We start from the raw sequence: 22,493 nt of genomic DNA, 5'->3' as shown, positions 1-22,493 counted from the left end.
ACTCAACTATATCAAACGATATGAAAACAAACAATAAAATAAATACCATGAAAACAGCTATATGAAATCATATGAAAACAAATAATATGAATACAATTATATCAAACCATATGAAAACAAACAATTAAAAAAATATGATCACAACTGTATCAAACCGTATGAAAACCAACAATAAAAAAATAATATGAAGACAACTACATCAAACCATATGAAAACAAATAATATCAACACAACTATGTCAAACCATATGAAAACAAAAAAATAAACAAATAATAGGATAACAACTATGTCAAATCATATGAAAACAAACAATAAAAGAAATAATAAACACAACTATATCAAACCATATGAAAACCAACGATAAAAAAAATAATAAAATCACAACTATATCAAACCATATGAAAACCAACAATATGAACACAACTATATCAAACCATAGGAAAACAAACAATAAAAATTAATATGAGCACATCTGTATCAAACCATATGAAAACAATGAAACAAATAATATGATCACAACTATTTCAAACCACATGGAAACCAACAACAAAACAAATAATATAAAAAACAGCTATGTGAAAGCCTACCAAAATCCAAATAAAGCAATTAATATGATCACAATTATATTAAACCATATCAATACCAACAATGAAACACAAAAATGGTGTCACAGCTATATGGAACAGTGTGCAAAATCAAAACTAATAGAAATAATCATGGCTTGAGTATACCAAACCTTAGGAAAATCAACAATAAAAGAAATAATATGACACAACTATAATAAACCATACAAAAGCCAAAAATAAAACAAAAATCATGTCACAACTATATCAAACCATGCGAAAAACCAACAATAAAACAAAAAATTATGTCATAAAATAGAAAGGCATATCAAACCCAACAATAAAACATATAATATTATTACAATTATGTCAAACCATATGAAGACAAACAATAAAACAAATAATATGAACACAACTAAATCAAACGATATGAAAACAAACAATAAAACAAATAATATGAGAACAACTGTATCAATCAGTATGAAAACCCACAATAAATCAAGTAATAAAATCACAACTATATCAAACCATATGAAAACCAAAAATAAAACAAATAATATGAACACAACTATATCATACCACATGGAAACTAAGCAAACAATAAAAAAATAATATGAGCACAACTGTATCAAACCATATGAAAACAATGAAACAAATAATACGAACTCAACTATATCAAACGATATGAAAACAAACAACAAAATAAATACCATGAAAACAGCTATATGAAACCATATGAAAACAAATAATATGAATACAATTATATCAAACCATATGAAAACAAACAATTAAAAAAAATATGATCACAACTTTATCAAACCGTATGAAAACCAACAATAAAACAAATAATATGTTCACACCTATATCAAATCATATGAAAACAAACAATAAAACAAATAATATGAAGACAACTATATCAAACCCTATGGAAACAAACAACAAAACAAATGACATGTTCACACCTATATCAAATCATATGAAAACAAATAATAAAAACAACTATATTAAACCATATGGAAACCAACAACAAAACAAATAATATCAACAAAGCTGTGTGAAACCGTACCAAAATCCAAATAAAAAAAGTAATATGATCACAATTATATTCAACCATATCAATACCAACAATGAAACAAAAAATTGATGTCACAACTATATCAAACCATGCGAGAAACCAACAATAAACAAAAAAATTATGTCATAACAATAGAAAAGCATATGAAACACAACAATAAAACATATAATATTATTACGATTATATCAAACCATATGAAAACAAACAATAAAAGAAATAATATGAGAACAACTGTATTAATCCGTATGAAAACCAACAATAAAACAAGTAATAAAATCACAAGTATATCAAACCATATGGAAACAAACAATAAAATAAATAACATGAAAACAGCTATATGGAACCATATGAAAACAAATAATATGAACACAATTATATCAAACCATATGAAAACAAACAATAAAAAAAATATGAGCACAACTGTATGAAACCGTATGAAAACCAACAATAAAACAAATAATATGTTCACAACTATATCAAATCATATGAAAAGAAACAATAAAACAAATAATAATAACAGAACTATATCAAACCATATGGAAACCAACAACAAAACAAATAATATCAACAAAGCTATGTGAAACCGTACCAAAATCCAGATAAAACAATTAATATGATCACAATTATATTAAACCATATTAATACCAACAATGAAACAAAAAATTGGTGTCATAACCATATTGAACCATGACCAAAACCAAATATAGTAGAAATAATCATGGCTTGAGTATACGAAACCTTATAAAAACCAACAATAAAAGAAAGAATAGGATACAACTGTATCAAACCATACATAAACCAATAATAACACAAAAATCATGTTACAACTATATCGAACCATGCGAAAAACCAACAATAAAACAAAAAACATGTCACAACAATAGAAAAGCATATCAACCCGAACTATAAAATTTATAATATTATTACGATTATATCAAACCATATGAAAACCGACAGTAAAACAAATAATATGAACACAACTATATCAAACCATATGAAAACAAATAATACGAACAAAACTATATCAAACCATATGAAAACAAACAATAAAACAAATAATATCATCACAACTATGTCAAACCATATGAAAACAAAAAATAAAACAAATAATAGGATCGCAACTATATCAAATCATATGAAAACAAACTATAAAAAATAATATGACCACAACTGTATCAAACCATATGAAAACAATGAAACAAATAATAAGAATAGAACTCTATCAAACCATATGAAAACAAACAATAAAAGAAATAGCATCAAAACAACTATATCAAACCATATGAAAACAAATAATATGACCACAACTGTATCAAACCATATGAAAACAATGAAACAAATAATATAAATAGAACGATATCAAACCATATGAAATCAATGAAACAAATAATATAAATAGAACGACATCAAACCATATGAAAACAAACATTAACACAAAAAAATCATTTCACAACTATATCAAACCATATGAAAACCACCATTAAAACAAAAAAATCATTTCACAACTCGATCACACCATATGAAAACAAATAATAAAATCACAACTATATCAAACCCTATGGAAACAAAACAACCAATAAAAAAATAATATGAGCACATCCGTATCAAACTATATGAAAACAATGAAACAAATAACACGAACTCAAATATATCAAACCATATGAAAACAAACAATAAAAAAATAATATGAGCACAACTGTATCAATCCGTATGAAAACCAACAATAAAACAAATAATATGAACACAACTATATCAAATCATATGAAAACAAACAATAAAACAAATAATACGAAAACAGCTACATCAAACCATAGGAAAACAAACAATAAAAAAATAATATGAGCACAACTGTATCAAACCGCATGAAAACCAACAAGAAAACAAATAACATGAACACAACTACATCAAACCATATGAAAATTAATAATATGAACACAACTACATCAAACCCTATGGAAACAAACAACAAAACAAATGACATGTTCACACCTATATCAAACCATAGGAAAACAAACAATAAAAAAATAATATGAGCACAACTGTATCAAACCGCATGAAAACCAACAATAAAACAAATAACATGAACACAACTACATCAAACCATATGAAAATTAATAATATGAACACAACTATATCAAACCATATGAAAACAAACAATAAAATAAATAATATCAACACAACTATGTCAAACCATATGAAAACAATAAATAAAACAAATAATAATATCACAACTATATCAAATCATATGAGAACCAACGATAAAAAAATAATAAAATCGCAACTATATCAAACCATATGAAAACAAACAATAAAAATAATATGATCACAACTGTATCAAACCATATAAAAACAATGATACAAATAATATGAACACAACTATATCAAACCATATGGAAACAAAGTAAAAAATAAATAGCATGAAAACAACTATATCAAACCATATGAAAACAAATATTATGAACACAACTATATCAAATCATATGGAAACAAACAATAAAAAATAATATGACCACAATTGTATCAAACCATATGAAAACAATGAAACAAATAATATGAATAGAACAATATCAAACCATATGAAAACAAACATTAAAACAAAAAAAATCATTTCATAACTCTTTCAAACCATATGAAAAGAAACAATATAAACACAACTATATCAAACCATATGAAAACAAACAATAAAAGAAATAATAAACACAACTTTTTCAAACCATATGAAAACCAGCATTAAAACAAGAAAAATAATGTCACAACTCTATCAAACCATATGTAAACAAATAATAAAATCACAACTACATCAAACCATATGAAAACAAACAATAAAACAAATAATATGATCACAACTATATGAAATCATATGAAAACAAACAATAAAACAAATAATAAACACAACTATATTAAACGATATGAAAACAAACAATAAAACAAATAATATGAACACAACTATATCAGAGCATATGGAAACCAACAACAAAACAAATAATATGAACACAGCTATGTGAAACCGTGCCAAAATCCAAATAAAACAATTAATATGATCACAATTATATTAAACCATATCAACACCAACAATGAAACAAAAAATTGGTGTCACAGCTATATCGAACCATGTCCAAAACCAAAAATAATACAAATAATCATGGCTTGAGTATAGGAAACCTTATAAAAACCAGCAATAAAAGAAATAATATGATACATCTATATCAAACCATACAAAAACCAAGAATAACACAAAAATCATGTTACAACTATATCGAACCATGCGAAAAACCAACAATAAAACAAAAAACATGTCATAACAATAAAACTTATAATATTTTTCTATTATATCACACCATATTAAAACCAACAATTACACCACGACTATATAAAATCATAACAAAACCAACAATAAAACAAAGAATCACGTGACAACTATATTAACTCTAATAAGAACGACACATAAATAAATCATCCAGATTTACAATTTTAATTGACACATTCGAAAAATCGTAGAGACTTTTTATTCATATCTTGTTTATAGAATGTGTTGGACCAAACCTCCATAAAACGTGGTATTCCAAACTCTTCTGATTACACTGTAACCATCCAAAGGATCATCACCAACAGCCAGTGTTTTGTTTAAAGCCCAGGCATACATCATAACACAGTCATGGAATCCTGCTAGTATTATATTCACCTAAGAAAGACCACATGTAATATTTATTAATTGGTTATATAATTAATTGAAGCAATTTAAACTTGGAATACAAACGATGTTAATAACATGTATTATTTAGTTGTTTTGTGTGATAAAGCAGTAATTCCGTTAAAATAGATATAAATATTTTCTGATATAAACAGACTTACTAAGACTTGAAATAAAAATTTACCTAAAGTGCTTCATGTAGATAATCTAATCCATGCATCGATGTGAACAGAAATGAAAACGAGATTTGATGACAGGATATAATAATTTATATTGTAGTAGTTTATTAGCTTGATACACATACAACTATCAATAGCTTAAGAAAATTCTAAATCTATATATCAAAAAATAACAAAGTAATTATCATCGTATGTAAAAATAACCTGAACAAGTGTAAAAAAACACTAAACATATATAACATTACATAACCCTATAACAACATGTTGGAAATGAAAGACCAAAAAACCACAGTGTAAATTTAAAAAATCACCATAACAACAAGTTACTAATCAATGACCTATAAAGGACAGTGTAACATTAGAAAATCCCTTTAACAATAACAAAATACTAATGAATGACCTATAATCGACAGTGTAACTTTAGAAAATCGCTATAACAAAAAGTTACTAACGAATGGTCATTAAACAACAGTGTAACATTAGATGATTCCTATAACAACCAGTTACTAATAAATGTCCTTTAAATAACAGTGTAACATTAGATGATTCCTACAACAACCATTTAATAATGAATGTCCTTTAAATAACAGTGTAACATTAGATGATTCCTATAACAACCAGTTACTAATGAATGTCCTTTAAATAACAGTGTAACATTAGATGATTCCTATAACAATTAGTTACTAATGAATGTCCTTTAAATAACAGTGTAACATTAGATATTTCCTATAACAACCAGTTACTAATGAATGGTCATTAAACAACAGTGTAACATTAGATGATTCCTATAACAACCAGTTACTAATGAATGTCCTTTAAATAAGAGTTTAACATTAGATATTTCCTATAACAACCAGTTACTAATGAATGTCCTTTAAATAAGAGTGTAACATTAGATTATTCCTATAACAACCAGTTGCAAATGAATGTCCTTTAAATAACAGTGTAACATTAGATGATTCCTATAACAACCAGTTACTAATGAATGGTCATTAAACAACAGTGTAACATTAGATGATTCCTATAACAACCAGTTACTAATGAATGTCCTTTAAATAAGAGTGTAACATTAGATTATTCCTATAACAACCAGTTACTAATGAATGTCCTTTAAATAACAGTGTAACATTAGATGATTCCTATAACAACCAGTTACTAATGAATGGTCACTAAACAACAGTGTAACATTAGATGATTCCTATAACAACCAGTTACTAACGAATGTCCTTTAAATAACAGTGTAACATTAGATGATTCCTATAACAACCAGTTACTAATGAAGGTCCTTTAAATAACAGTGTAACATTAGATGATTCCTATAACAACCAGTTACTAATGAATGTCCTTTAAATAACAGTGTAACATTAGATGATTCCTATAACAACCAGTTACTAATGGATGTCCTTTAAATAAGAGTGTAACATTAGATTATTCCTATAACAACCAGTTGCTAATGAATGTCCTTTAAATAACAGTGTAACATTAGATATTTCCTATAACAACCAGTTACTAATGAATGTCCTTTAAATAAGAGTGTAACATTAGATTATTCCTATAACAACCAGTTGCTAATGAATGTCCTTTAAATAACAGTGTAACATTAGATGATTCCTATAACAACCAGTTACTAATGAATGGTCATTAAACAACAGTGTAACATTAGATGATTCCTATAACAACCAGTTACTAATGAATGTCCTTTAAATAAGAGTGTAACATTAGATTATTCCTATAACAACCAGTTACTAATGAATGTCCTTTAAATAACAGTGTAACATTAGATGATTCCTATAACAACCAGTTACTAATGAATGTCCTTTAAACAACAGTGTAACATTAGATGATTCCTATAACAACCAGTTACTAATGAATGTCCTTTAAATAACAGTGTAACATTAGATATTTCCTATAACAACCAGTTACTAATGAATGTCCTTTAAATAAGAGTGTAACATTAGATTATTCCTATAACAACCAGTTGCTAATGAATGTCCTTTAAATAACAGTGTAACATTAGATGATTCCTATAACAACCAGTTACTAATGAATGGTCATTAAACAACAGTGTAACATTAGATGATTCCTATAACAACCAGTTACTAATGAATGTCCTTTAAATAAGAGTGTAACATTAGATTATTCCTATAACAACCAGTTACTAATGAATGTCCTTTAAATAACAGTGTAACATAAGATGATTCCTATAACAACCAGTTACTAATGAATGGTCACTGAACAACAGTGTAACATTAGATGATTCCTATAACAACCAGTTACTAATGAATGGTCATTAAACAACAGTGTAACATTAGATGATTCCTATAACAACCAGTTACTAACGAATGTCCTTTAAATAACAGTGTAACATTAGATGATTCCTATAACAACCAGTTACTAATGAAGGTCCTTTAAATAACAGTGTAACATTAGATGATTCCTATAACAACCAGTTACTAATGAATGTCCTTTAAATAACAGTATAACATTAGATGATTCCTATAACAACCAGTTACTAATGGATGTCCTTTAAATAAGAGTGTAACATTAGATTATTCCTATAACAACCAGTTGCTAATGAATGTCCTTTAAATAACAGTGTAACATTAGATATTTCCTATAACAACCAGTTACTAATGAATGTCCTTTAAATAAGAGTGTAACATTAGATTATTCCTATAACAACCAGTTGCTAATGAATGTCCTTTAAATAACAGTGTAACATTAGATGATTCCTATAACAACCAGTTACTAATGAATGGTCATTAAACAACAGTGTAACATTAGATGATTCCTATAACAACCAGTTACTAATGAATGTCCTTTAAATAAGAGTGTAACATTAGATTATTCCTATAACAACCAGTTACTAATGAATGTCCTTTAAATAACAGTGTAACATTAGATGATTCCTATAACAACCAGTTACTAATGAATGGTCATTAAACAACAGTGTAACATTAGATGATTCCTATAACAACCAGTTACTAACGAATGTCCTTTAAATAACAGTGTAACATTAGATGATTCCTATAACAACCAGTTACTAATGAAGGTCCTTTAAATAACAGTGTAACATTAGATGATTCCTATAACAACCAGTTACTAATGAATGTCCTTTAAATAAGAGTGTAACATTAGATTATTCCTATAACAACCAGTTGCTAATGAATGTCCTTTAAATAACAGTGTAACATTAGATGATTCCTATAACAACCAGTTACTAATGAATGGTCATTAAACAACAGTGTAACATTAGATGATTCCTATAACAACCAGTTACTAATGAATGTCCTTTAAATAAGAGTGTAACATTAGATTATTCCTATAACAACCAGTTACTAATGAATGTCCTTTAAATAACAGTGTAACATTAGATGATTCCTATAACAACCAGTTACTAATGAATGGTCACTAAACAACAGTGTAACATTAGATGATTCTTATAACAACCAGTTACTAATGAATGGTCATTAAACAACAGTGTAACATTAGATGATTCCTATAACAACCAGTTACTAATGAATGTCCTTTAAATAACAGTGTAACATTAGATGATTCCTATAACAACCAGTTACTAATGAATGTCCTTTAAATAAGAGTGTAACATTAGATTATTCCTATAACAACCAGTTGCTAATGAATGTCCTTTAAATAACAGTGTAACATTAGATGATTCCTATAACAACCAGTTACTAATGAATGGTCATTAAACAACAGTGTAACATTAGATGATTCCTATAACAACCAGTTACTAACGAATGTCCTTTAAATAACAGTGTAACATTAGATGATTCCTATAACAACCAGTTACTAATGAAGGTTCTTTAAATAACAGTGTAACATTAGATGATTCCTATAACAAACAGTTACTAATGAATGTCCTTTAAATAACAGTGTAACATTAGATGATTCCTATAACAACCAGTTACTAATGAATGTCCTTTAAATAACAGTGTAACATTAGATGATTCCTATAACAATTAGTTACTAATGAATGTCCTTTAAATAACAGTGTAACATTAGATATTTCCTATAACAACCAGTTACTAATGAATGGTCATTAAACAACAGTGTAACATTAGATGATTCCTATAACAATTAGTTACTAATGAATGTCCTTTAAATAACAGTGTAACATTAGATATTTCCTATAACAACCAGTTACTAATGAATTGTCATTAAACAACAGTGTAACATTAGATGATTCCTATAACAATTAGTTACTAATGAATGTCCTTTAAATAACAGTGTAACATTAGATATTTCCTATAACAACCAGTTACTAATGAATGGTCATTAAACAACAGTGTAACATTAGATGATTCCTATAACAAGAAGTTACTGATGACTGACCATTACACAACAGTGTCATCCTCATGACAACAAGTTACTAATGAATGGCTTTCAAACAGCAGTGTAACATTAGATAATCCTCATGACAACAAGTTACTAATGAATGGCTTTCAAACAGCAGTGTAACATTAGATAATCCTCATGACAACAAGTTACTAATGAATGGCTTTCAAACAACAGTGTAACATTAGATAATCCTCATGACAACAAGTTACTAATGAATGGCTTTCAAACAGCAGTGTAACATTAGATAATCCTCATGACAACAAGTTACTGATGAATGGCTTTCAAACAGCAGTGTAACATTAGATAATCCTCATGACAACAAGTTACTAATGAATGGCTTTCAAATAACAGTGTAACATTAGATAATCCTCATGACAACAAGTTACTAATGAATGGCTTTCAAACAACAGTGTAACATTAGATAATCCTCATGACAACAAGTTACTAATGAATGGCTTTCAAACAGCAGTGTAAGATTAGATAATCCTCATGACAACAAGTTACTAATGAATGGCTTTCAAACAACAGTGTAACATTAGATAATCCTCATGACAACAAGTTACTAATGAATGGCATTCAAATAGCAGTGTAACATTAGATAATCCTCATGACAACAAGTTACTAATGAATGGCTTTCAAACAGCAGTGTAACATTAGATAATCCTCATGACAACAAGTAACTAATGAATAACCTATAAACGGCAGTTAAAATTAAAAAATCCCTATACTAACAAGTTACTAATGGCTGACCTATAAACAACATTGCAACATTAGATAATCCTTATAACAACAAGGTACTAACGAATGACGTATAAACGAAAGTGTAACATTAAATAATTCCTATAAAAAGAAATTACTAATGATTTACCTATAAACGACAGCGTAATATGAGATAACCTCTCTGACAACAAATAACTAATGAATGGCTTTCAAACGGCAGGGTAACATTATATAATTCCTCTCACAACAAGTTACAAATAATTGACCTATAAATGACAATGTAACGATAGATAAACGAAAGTGTAACATTAGATATTCCCTATAACAAGAAGTTACTAATGAATTACCTATAAACGTAAGTTTAAATCAGATACTCCTTATAACAACAAGTCACTAATGAATGGCCTCGAAACGACAGTGTAACATTGGATAATCCTTATAAGAAAAAGTTACTAATGAATGACTGTAAACGACAGTGTAACATTCGATAATCCGTATAAGAACAAATTACTAAAGAATGACCTATAAACGACAATTTATCACTAGATAATCCCTATAAACGACAATTTATCACTAGATAATCCCTATAAACGACAATTTATCACTAGATAATCCCTATAAAAACACATTACTGATAATTACCTGTGAACGACAGGGTAATATTAGATAATCCCTTTAAAAACAAATTACAAATTAATGACGTCTAAACTAGAATTTAACTCATATACTACTTTTACAACTGGTTACTAGTGAATGTTCTATAAACGACAGTGTAACATCTGATAATCCCTGTAAGAACAAGTTACTGATGAATGACCTATATAGGATAATGTAAAATGAAATAATTGCGATAACAAAAACTTACTAATGAATGACCTATAAAAAACAGTGTAACATTAGATAATTCCTATAACAACATGTTACTAATTAATGACCTATAAACAACAGTGTAACATTAGAAAATTCCTATAACAACATGTTACTAATGAATGACCTATAAACGGCAGTGAAACATTACATAATCCCTATAACAACAGGTCACTAATGAATGTCCCTTAAAGGGCAGTGTAACATACGATAATCCCTGTAACAAAAAGTTACTAATGAATGATCTATAAGCGACCGTGTAACATTAGAAAATCCCTATAACAATAAGTTACTAATGCATGACCTATAAACGACAGTGTAACATTAGATAATCCCTATAACAATAAGTTACTAATGAATGACCTATAAACGACAGTGTAACATTAGGTAATCCCTATAACAATAAGTTACTAATGAATAACCTATAAGCGACCGTGTAACATTAGAAAATCCCTATAACAATAAGTTACTAATGAATGACTTATAAACGACAGTGTAACATTAGAAAATCCCTATAACAATAAGTTACTAATGAATGACCTATAAACGACAGTGTAACATTAGATAATCCCTATATCAATAAGTTACTAATGAATAACCTATAAACGACCGTGTAACATTAGATAATCCCTATAACAATAAGTTACTAATGAATGACCTTTAAACGACAGTGTAACATTAGATTATCCCTATAACAATAAGTTACTAATGAATGCCTTTAAACGACAGTGTAACATTAGATTATCCATATAACATGAATTTACTAATGAATGACCTTTAAACGACAGTGGAAACTGTATAATTATGTTATCCCCCACACTAACAGCGCATGAAAAATAAATAAGTTGTAAATCATTTGGAGAATGTATATCTCTCGTTATTCTATATAATTACCTTAACCACGAGATACTACGAACTGCTCCCACGTTGCGCCATATAATTACCCTATCCGGGCGATACTACTAGCTGTTCCCATGTTATTCTATATCATTACCTTACCCATTAGATACTATCAGCTGTTGCCATGTTATGCTATATAATTACCTTACCCATCAGATACTATCAGCTGCTGCCACGTTATGCTGTATAATTAACTTACCGAGGAGATACTACCAGCTGTTCCCATGTTATGCTATATAATTACCTTACCCATTAGATACTATCAGCTGTTGCCATGTTATGCTATATAATTACCTTACCCATTAGATACTATCAGCTGTTGCCATGTTATGCTGTATAATTACCTTACCCATTAGATACTATCAGCTGCTGCCACGTTATGCTGTATAATTAACTTACCAAGGAGATACTACGAGCTACTCCCGTGATGCAATAATAGGTGTTACAATATAATCGAAGCTAGTCCTTAACTTTTCCTTGAGAACGAAGCCTGAAATAACACTGAAACTGGCGATTATCTTTTGAGAACATAACGTTATATAACTGTCAATTGACAGATGAAATTCTTGTTCTCTATTTGTTATAAATAATATATAATTATACGTGCGAGTGAGGTATTAACAAATCCTGAAGGAGAGAATGTGACTGGAAGGATCTGATTTGTTATTTGATACCTCTGTGTCTAAAAAAAAACGATGGCTATAACAATTATGGTTTGTCTGAACAACTACAATTTTATACTGAGTAATTTACATTTAATTTTGGAGTTACTGGAGAGGTGGTGAGAAGATATCTGGAGAAAATGTATCACGTGTGTGACGTTAGTGGAAATACAGGATGTTTAAAAATATTTACTTATAGGAGTAAGATTTTAAAGTTTAAATACTAAACTCTTCAGAAAAAGAAACGCAAAAGGCAAAATTTGAGACAAATTGTTAACAAGTTTATTCCGGGTAGTTCTGTATGACATGTGTGAAACTTTGCACATTCACTGCTGAACATCCAAAGTCTGCAAAAGCTAAGTCCACGCTCACTAGGTGAAGTTTAACGTCAATAACGAGTATGTCCCCCGTGAGCATCAATAACTGCTTGGCATCTCCTGCCCATGGAAGCGATGAGATGACGAATCACATCCTGTGAAATGGCTGTCCACTCAACCTGTAAAGCTGCTGCAAGCTGAGGTAGAGTCTGTGGTTGAGGTTGTCGCCGTCGCAGACGTCGGTCCAACTCGTCCCAAAGATGTTCGATGGGGTTTAAATCTGGTGATCTGGAGGGCCACGAAAGAACGTTGATGTTGTGGTGTCTCAAGAAGACAGTGGTGAGTCGGACTGTGTGAGGACGGGCGTTGTCATGTTGAAAAACGTCGTTGACGTTCACCATGATGGGTTGCACATGGGGCCTAAGAATCTCGTCGACGGTTGCGTACGGTCTGATCGGAAATCCTACGCAGCCCTGGTATGGTTGAGGCAGTAGACGTCGCAGTGGTGGTCCTATCCCGAAGGTGACGTAACCGGATGTAGCGATCTTGTGCGGGCGTGGTCACACGAGGTCTGCCAGATCGTGGACGGTCACGAGTTGATCCATGTTGTTGGTGACGATTCCATAGCCTTGTGATGGTGCTTGAGTGGACATTCACAGCTCTGGCAACATGTGATCGAGATTCGCCTGCTTCCAAGCGACCAATGGCGTTGTTGCGTTGTGCTTCTGTCAGTCTTGGCGTAACTGAATTGCGTGTCGGTGTCTTAACACTGATCTATGGAAATCGAGAACCCGTCACTTTTATAGGGATTTTGCACATGTTGCACGTGCAGAACATGCAGATCTCTCAAACAAATTTATTGGACACGAATGCGTTTTGGCGAAAAATCCGATGTTTTCCTTCGTTTTCAAAGTGCACAACTTTTATTGTCATTTTGGTCTGACAGTCAGTGCCTTAACACGTGTAACATCACATACTCTGAGCTTGTAACGTTATTACATATGTTTCTCTTTAAAATAACAAAAATATCCCTTTTGCGTTTCTTGTTTTGAAGAGTATATTTTCATATGGAGCATTAGCTAAGAATTTGTGCCACACTGACTGTTACAACGTAAGAAAAAAGCAGTTTAATACAATGTTGAATGTGAGAAACTAAAACCTTGTGTCATGCGCAGAAAAAGATACCCTTGACGATGAGGTTTTTTTAACAACAGTGCAACTTTAGATAACCTCTCATAATAACCAAACGATATAATACATTCTAACCTTATTTAATAACTCCGAGTTTTAACTGCGTTTCCTTGTCACTAATTTTTGTTGAAAAGTTTTAAACACCTGTAAACAATCTAATTAGTTTTGTAGTAAATAACTTATCTACAGCGTTTTCAACTGAAAATACACATTTTGAAATAAACGTTTTTTATAAGCATAGATCAGTTAACAATGGTTCATTACACTATGTAACACAAATTTTGTTCCTAGTACCTGCTATTTCTTAATTACTTATGTTGTAAAAGTACAGAGAATGGCAGTTATTCCCTTCCAACTTTGCTTTTGTGACTTGGATAATGAAATTTAGAAATTAATCTATTTTATATGTAACAACGGGCAAATTAGCACATTTTCATTTACATAAGGTCTGAATAAAACAACATACGAATCAAGATTTACATGTATTTATACTGAAGTTATACAAAAATGAACAAAAATGTTTAGAAGTGGTTTTCGAGATTTACAACTGTAATGTAAATCACTTTCATGTATCAGCCCCTAAATATAGTCTACCATCATGTTTTCGTTATACGCTCCTTGGTAGCGCGTTCAAAGTCCAGTAAACCCTGGTGGAAGCGATCGCCTTGCCCATTTGGGTATTCACCCATGTTCTCCTTGAATTTATAAAGATGAGCGTCAAGGATATGGACTTTCAGGGACATCCTGCAGCCTATTTTGCCGTAGTTCTTCACCGGAGCTTCAACCAGTTCCACATAATTTTCGGCCCTGTGATTGCCCAAGAAGTCCTGAACAACTGCGACAAAGCTGCCCCAAGTTTTGTTCCCTTCCTATTGAGCTTCTTGGAGAATTCTATGCACTCCAGGATCTCCCTTATTTGTGGTCCAATAAAGACACCAGCTTTGACCTTTGCCTCAGACAGCTTATGGAAGGAGTTTCGAAGGTACTTGAAGGCTGCAGACTCCTTATCAAGAGCTGTGACAAATTGTTTCATAAGACCAAATTTTATGTGCAATGGTGGGAACAACACCTTCTGGAGGCCACTAATGGCTCACACTTGACACTATGCTTCCCCACAAAGAACTCTGTCCGCTGTGGCCAGTGCTTCCGTTTGTAGTGTGCTGCAGTGTCCCTGCTGTCCCAAAGGTAAAGATAACAGGAAATTTGGTAAACCTTCCTTGAATAGGTCTATGTGTTCACTTAGGCAGTTAGAACTGAAGTGAAGTGGTAAGTGGTGTATACATATTACAATGGAAAGTTCTCAAAATTCTAAAAGGTTCTTGAAAATTCTAAAAGGTTCTTGAAAATTCTCGTAAGTTATACAACATTCTAGAAAATTCTTGAAAATTCATGTATGTTCGAGAAAATTCTCTATCAGCTACTCAGTACTAAATCTAGCTGGAATGTTCCGGAAAATGGGTAAATTTGAACATTTCATTACCCAGGTCACAAAAGCAAAGTTTGAAGAGAAAAATAGGTCTTCTCCATATACTTTAGGCATAAGCAATTGGGAAATAACTTTTTCTGCCCAGAAACAAGAAAAATTAAAAATGTCGGTACATAGTGTCATCTTCCTAATATAAACCATGCACTTCAAGATGTCACGTAGGAACAAAAAGCAATCGAATTACTTGAGAATAATAATAGGAGTCAACACGGATATAAATCATTAGAAAACAACGGATTCATTAACGCATTTGTCTAGTGGACCAGTGAAGGTGAAGAGGATCATGCTCCCTAAGATCTTGGATAAAAACCTTAACAGGAACTGAAGATCCATCTGATAACGATCTAATACCGAGCCGTAGGAGAGAGAGAATCGAACATCATTTTGGCAAGGTACGACCTTGGGTGTTCCTCAAATAGTGTCGTACATGAAATACCATCTTCACTTGAGGGAAAAGACTGTGAAAAGGTCATACTGGTTAACTGGACAGTTGGGAGAACAGAACAGAAGTGTTCGGAAAGGACAAATGTTCGTTAAACCAAAGAGGAGAGCGACGAATCCAAATCCTTAAGCCTGAGTTAAAACCGATGGTTGAAATCCTCATGTGTGTAATAGAAATAGAAGTAAAAGTATTAAAATAATCTTAATTAGTTTGAATATCTATTATTAATACTACTGTAAAGTTTACAGACATGCAGAGCTAAAATCCGATATTTGATTCCACTTCGTGAACAAAGCATATACTATCGAGTATGTCGCTTTGCAGTAAACAAACATGAATGTAAAAGTGTTCTTGTTATATTTTGTTTTTGAATTTCGCGCAAAACTACACGAGGGCTATCTGTGCTAGCCGCCCTAATTTTGCGATGTAAAACTAGAGGGAAGGCAGCTAGTCATCACCACCCACAGCCAAATCTTGGGATACTCTTGCACCAAAGAACAGTGGGATTTAGCGTCACATTATAACGCCCCTTGGCTGAAAAGGCGAGCACGTTTGTTTGTTCGTTTATTGTTAAACCCAACAATACGAAATGAGCTGTCTGTGCTCTGTTATCACGACTATCGAAACCCTACTTTTAGTATTACAACACCTTAGAGTGACTTCTGAGCTCTCGAAGGATTTCAGAAATAAATAAAGTGATACATAATAATTACTAACATTAAAGTAAGTACTAGAAATAGTTACAGTCGTCCGGTTTCTTGGACTTCACTGTGACAAATATGTTGAGGATTTCACAAGTGGATAGAGAAGAAACCGATAGTATATTATTCCACTGTGTAAATAAGATTCCAAACCTAGACAAACCTAGACAATCCACTACATTAAACATTCTTATATTTATCTCACTTCTAAAGCAATGAATCTTAAATTTAAAATGTTTTTTGACGGTTGGATACTGTTAAAAATACTAAAGTGAAAACAAATATGATTTCTTACCGCAGTTTCATCCAGAGTCAGGTTAAATTCCTTGTTTGAGCGAGTTATCACATCTTTGACAAAGTTTTCGTACTCTGGATGCGATGGAACACGAACTGAGAAGACCATAAGGGATTCATAGATCTTTCGCGCATCCTACATATAAAACAACAGCGTAACTTCACTACAGTTTGTTTAGTTGAATTTCTCGCCAAGCGACTGAGGCCTGTCTTCGGTATTTTATCAAAGATAAAACTAGAAGTCTCGCAGCTAGTCAATACCACCCACCGCCAACTATTGGGCAACCGTTTTGCCAAGAAAATTGTGACTGACCGTAATACATTAGCACGGCTCACATGTTCGGTGACAGGATTCAAATCGAACCGCAGGTTCCATTTAGGACAATCCTTTCACACAGTAAACAACAATAAAACTGTTACTGATTTTAAAAACTACATATATTTTTTTTAAGATTAGGACAATCCTTTCACACAGTAAACAATAATAACACTGTTAATGATTATAGAAACAAAATATTTTTTAATGTTTAGGGCAATGCTTTCACAGTTTTGTTTATTTTTAATTTCGCGCAAAGCTACTCGAGGGCTATCTGCGCTAGCCGTCCATAATTTAGCAGTGTAAGACTAGAGGAAAGGCAGCTAATCATCACCACCCACCGCCAACTCTTGGGCTACTCTTTTACAAACGAATAGTGGGATTGACCGTCACATTATAACGCCCCCACGGCTGAAAGGGAAAGCATGTTTGGTGTGACGGGGATTCAAACCCGCGACCCTCAGATTGCGAGTCGAGTGCCTTAACCACCAGGCCATGCCGGGTCCTTTCACGCAGTAAACAACACTAAAACTGTTACCGATTTTGTAAAATAATTTTTTTAATGTTTTGGAAAATCCTTTTACACACTAATTTAGAAACTAAATGCTCTTAACATCAGTATATGCTTTTGACAATTATTTGGTGGGACTGCTATTTGAACCCACGACCCTCAGCTGATGCGATGAGTGCCTTAACCACCAGCCCGTATTGAGCTTAATACAATTACGACTAATTTTAGAAACGAAATACTTTTAATATTTAGTATACGTTTTCACAAAGTAAACAATAATAATTATTCTTTACCGATTTTAGAAACTAAATATTATTCAACTTAGTAACATCACACAAATCAACAAACAATGAAAACTTCATTTAGTTATAGCATTTTCTGTCAGGGAGTTCATACATTTTAACAGGCTGTATCCTAATATGTTTCCATGTTTTAAACATTCTGGTGAAATAATTCCAAGAGTGCAATACTTTGTTGCAGGACCAAAAGTGAAGTTCTGAAAGTCTTTAAATTAAACCGGTTTGTTTTGAATTTAGTGCACAACTACACGAGGGTTATTTGCACTAACCGCTCTTTATTTATCAGTATACGACTAGGGAGAAGGCGCTAGTTATCGCCATAGACAGTATACGACTAGGGAGAAGGCGCTAGTTATCGCCATAGACAGTATACGACTAGGGAGAAGACACTAGTTATCGCCATAGACAGTATACGACTAGGGAGAAGGCGCTAGTTATCGCCATAGACAGTATACGACTAGGGAGAAGGCGCTAGTTATCGCCATAGACAGTATACGACTAGGGAGAAGGCGCTAGTTATCGCCACAGACTGCCAATTCTTGGGCTACTCTTTCACCAACGACGAGTGAGATTGCAGTCACATTATAACCCCAGCGACTGAAAGGACGAATATGTTTGTTGGATTTGAAGCCTCAGATTAACTTTTAAGTTGTGCTTTGTGTATGGTTATCATCACAAAACCTTATATTTAATTTTTATAACAACAGCTTACGTGACGTTAAATTAAATACAGACGCCTTCATGTGCGAAACGTCGTCCAAAACTATCCAGAATTATTGTAATTAACATTCAGACTTTCGCAGTAAATGTTAACACGAACTTTTAGTTTTTCACAGTGACAGCGAATATTTGATTTAAAACTTGATATATACGTGTAGTTTACACTTTAAATATTACCCACCAGAAGAAAAACCTACAATTCATGCATTAAGTTTTAAACTAGATAATCATGAAACAGGAAATTTGTAATAATGTTTTCGGCATGTAATTGAGTGCATGGATGTTATTTGCTCTAACAGGAGGACAAGGGTGAGAAAGAGATAAATTACAAGTGAGTCAGCGAGTAATATATATTCTCTCATACATTTTTACTTAACCCTAAATGAAGGGTACTAAAACTTAACCCTAATTTCTTAAGTTTCTATTTTTTATTTTGTTTTTATTTCTCACATTTTATCCATTCCATTTTTTCTCGTTTTTTATCAAAATTCTTCCAAAGTTTTCAAAATTAAAAACTTATTACCGAGCAGTTGTTCAGTAGACAATTTACCACAACAGACAGTCAATTGTTATATTAAATTTGCCTCTACGTAAAGTCAGTTGTTTCTTTTGTTTATTAAAACTGCTACGTTTTTTTTATTTTTTTACATATTACTAGGATCGCGGGTTCGAATCTCTGTCGCCCTAAACATGCTCGCCCTTTCAGCTCTAAAGGCGTTATAATGTGACGGTCAATCCTGCTATTCGTTGGTTAAAGAGTAGCCCAAAAGTTGGCGGTAAGTGGTGATGACTAACTGCCTTTCCTCTAGTCTTACACTGTTAAATTAGAGACGGTTAGCGCAGATAGCCCTCGTGTAGCTTTGCGCGAAATTCAAACCAAACATATTACTAGTATTTAGCTAAACCAGTCTAAGGTCATAAAATATTACATGTTTTATATTATTCTATCAGCTCTTAGAATATATTTATTATTTTACTAATGACTAAGGAAAGATGTCTTGTAATTTGTCATTTCTATTCCAAAACACCTGTTTCACGTTCTTCAAGCAATAACGTGACATTTCATACACTTTTAGTTTTACTGTAACCACCACATGTGACTCTCTAGTCTTTCAAGTAATACTAGCGAGGTTAGCGCTTACTTCCACTTACCTCATTCCTGCTATCACCAAATAAGAACCACGAAAAGTCTCCAAAGCTACGTTTGTTTTTGAAAAGTTCTATTGTAAGAAAAGCATATTCTCCGTCAGACATCCCGAGGTCATGAGCAGCTAAAAGAATCTTCCTAACAGTGGGTCCTTTAGCCACAAGGATAAAAACTGTTATGATAAATTTACAATAAACATCTGGTTAGTCTAGTTTTAAACAGAAAACTACACTAAACACTCTGTTATGAGAAATTCACAGTAAACATCAGGTTAGTTTAGTTTAAAAAAGAAAACTACACCAAACACTGTTATGAGAAATTCACAGTAAACATCAGGTTAGTTTAGTTTAAAAAAGAAAAAAAACACTAAACACTGTTATGAGAAATTCACAGTAAACATCAGGTTAGTTTAGTTTAAAAAGATAAAAACACTAAACACTGTTATGAGAAATTCACAGTAAACATCAGGTTAGTTTAGTTTAAAAAAAGAGAACTACACTAAACACTGTTATGAGAAATTCACAGTAAACAACAGGTTAGTTTAGTTTAAAAAAGAAAACTACATTAAACACTCTGTTATGAGAAATTCAAAGTAAACATCAGGTTAGTTTAGTTTAAAAAAAACTACACTAAACACTGTAATGAGAAATTCACAGTAAACATCAGGTTAGTTTAGTTTAAAAAAGAAAAAACACGAAACACTGTTATGAGAAATTCACAGTAAACATCTAGTTAGTTTACTTTAAAAGAGAAAAAAACACTAAACACTGTTATGAGAAATTCACAGTAAACATCGGGTTAGTTTAGTTTAAAAAAGAGAACTACACTAAACACTGTTATGAGAAATTCACAGTAAACATCGAGTCAGTTTAGTTTAAAAAAGAACAAAAACACTAAACACTGTTATGAGAAATTTACAGTAAACATCAGGTTAGTTTAGTTTAAAAAAGAAAACTATATTAACACTGTTATGAGAAATTTACAGTAAACATCTAGTTAGTTTAGTTTAAAAAAAAAAAAAACACGAAACACTGTTATGAGAAATTCACAGTAAACATCTAGTTAGTTTAGTTTAAAAAAGAAAAAACACTAAACACTGTTATGAGAAATTCACAGTAAACATCAGGTTAGTTCAGTTTAAAAAAGAAACAAACACTAAACACTCTTGCACATAGAACTGTATGTCAGAAGACTGTTCAGACTGGTGTGTACACTGTATAATGGGCGGGGCCACACCACTCATAAGTGTAGTTCTGATGGTAAGCGAATGGGAGTTAATCTAGAGAACTAGTTGTACATGATCAGTTCTTTATCAACCAACACAACACTATGACCAAGAAAGAATGGTGAAATGATAGTAGCTTTAATAACAGCTAAAGAGTCTCTTTGATTGGTCCGGCATGGCTAAGTGCGTTAAGGCGTTCAACTCGTAATCCGAGGGTCGCGGGTTCGAATCCCTGTCGCACCGAACATGCTCGCCCTTTCAGCGTTATAAGGTGACGGTCAATTCCACTATTCGTTGGTAAAAGACTAGTGGTGATGACTAGCTGCCTTACCTCTGGTCTAACACTACTAAATTAGGGATGGCTAACGCAGATAGCCCTCGAGTAGCTTTGCGCGAAATTCACAAAACAAACAGGTATCTTTGATTATGTTTTTTTATTTTACGCGAAACTACTCGGCGCCCACTCTGTGCCAGTCATCTCTACTTTCAACAGTGATGGTCTGGAGGGAATACAGCTAGTCATCATCGCCAATCGTCAACTCTTGGGAAGTTTTACTAACGAATCCTGGAATTGACTTTAGTTTATAACGATCAACAGATTGTAAGTGGAGTGCTCTAACCACGGGCCAGGCTGTTAACACACAGACAGGGCAAATTGAAACCCAAAAAATTGTAAAGTACTTTATTAGAAATGAGTGAAATATACGAGTTTAAGGAAAGAGAGACAACTGATTCCTACTTTATCAGAAGAGAAGAATTATGAAAACTAGTAGATTAGACACATATATTACAGATAGTAGGTAAGTATGTTAGATACTTGTTTATTAC

The 22,493-nt window shown here is 31.8% G+C and overlaps 1 protein-coding gene across 1 annotated transcript in view; it reads right to left on the bottom strand.

Moving 5' to 3' along the window:
• Positions 1 to 22,493, bottom strand: part of LOC143224051 (atrial natriuretic peptide receptor 1-like) — a 136,707-nt gene that overhangs the window by 110,798 nt on the left and 3,416 nt on the right. Inside the window, exons 2-4 of the mRNA XM_076452513.1 lie at positions 20,446 to 20,612; positions 17,449 to 17,583; positions 5,182 to 5,320 (exon numbers count right to left, since the gene is read on the bottom strand). Of these exons, the coding sequence (XP_076308628.1) occupies positions 5,182 to 5,320; positions 17,449 to 17,583; positions 20,446 to 20,612 (441 nt within the window). The remainder of the gene's footprint in view (positions 1 to 5,181; positions 5,321 to 17,448; positions 17,584 to 20,445; positions 20,613 to 22,493) is intronic.

Source organism: Tachypleus tridentatus, chromosome 8, assembly GCF_004210375.1.
Source record: "Tachypleus tridentatus isolate NWPU-2018 chromosome 8, ASM421037v1, whole genome shotgun sequence".
NCBI lineage: Eukaryota > Metazoa > Arthropoda > Merostomata > Xiphosura > Limulidae > Tachypleus > Tachypleus tridentatus.
This window is presented reverse-complemented; position numbering and strand designations above follow the sequence as displayed.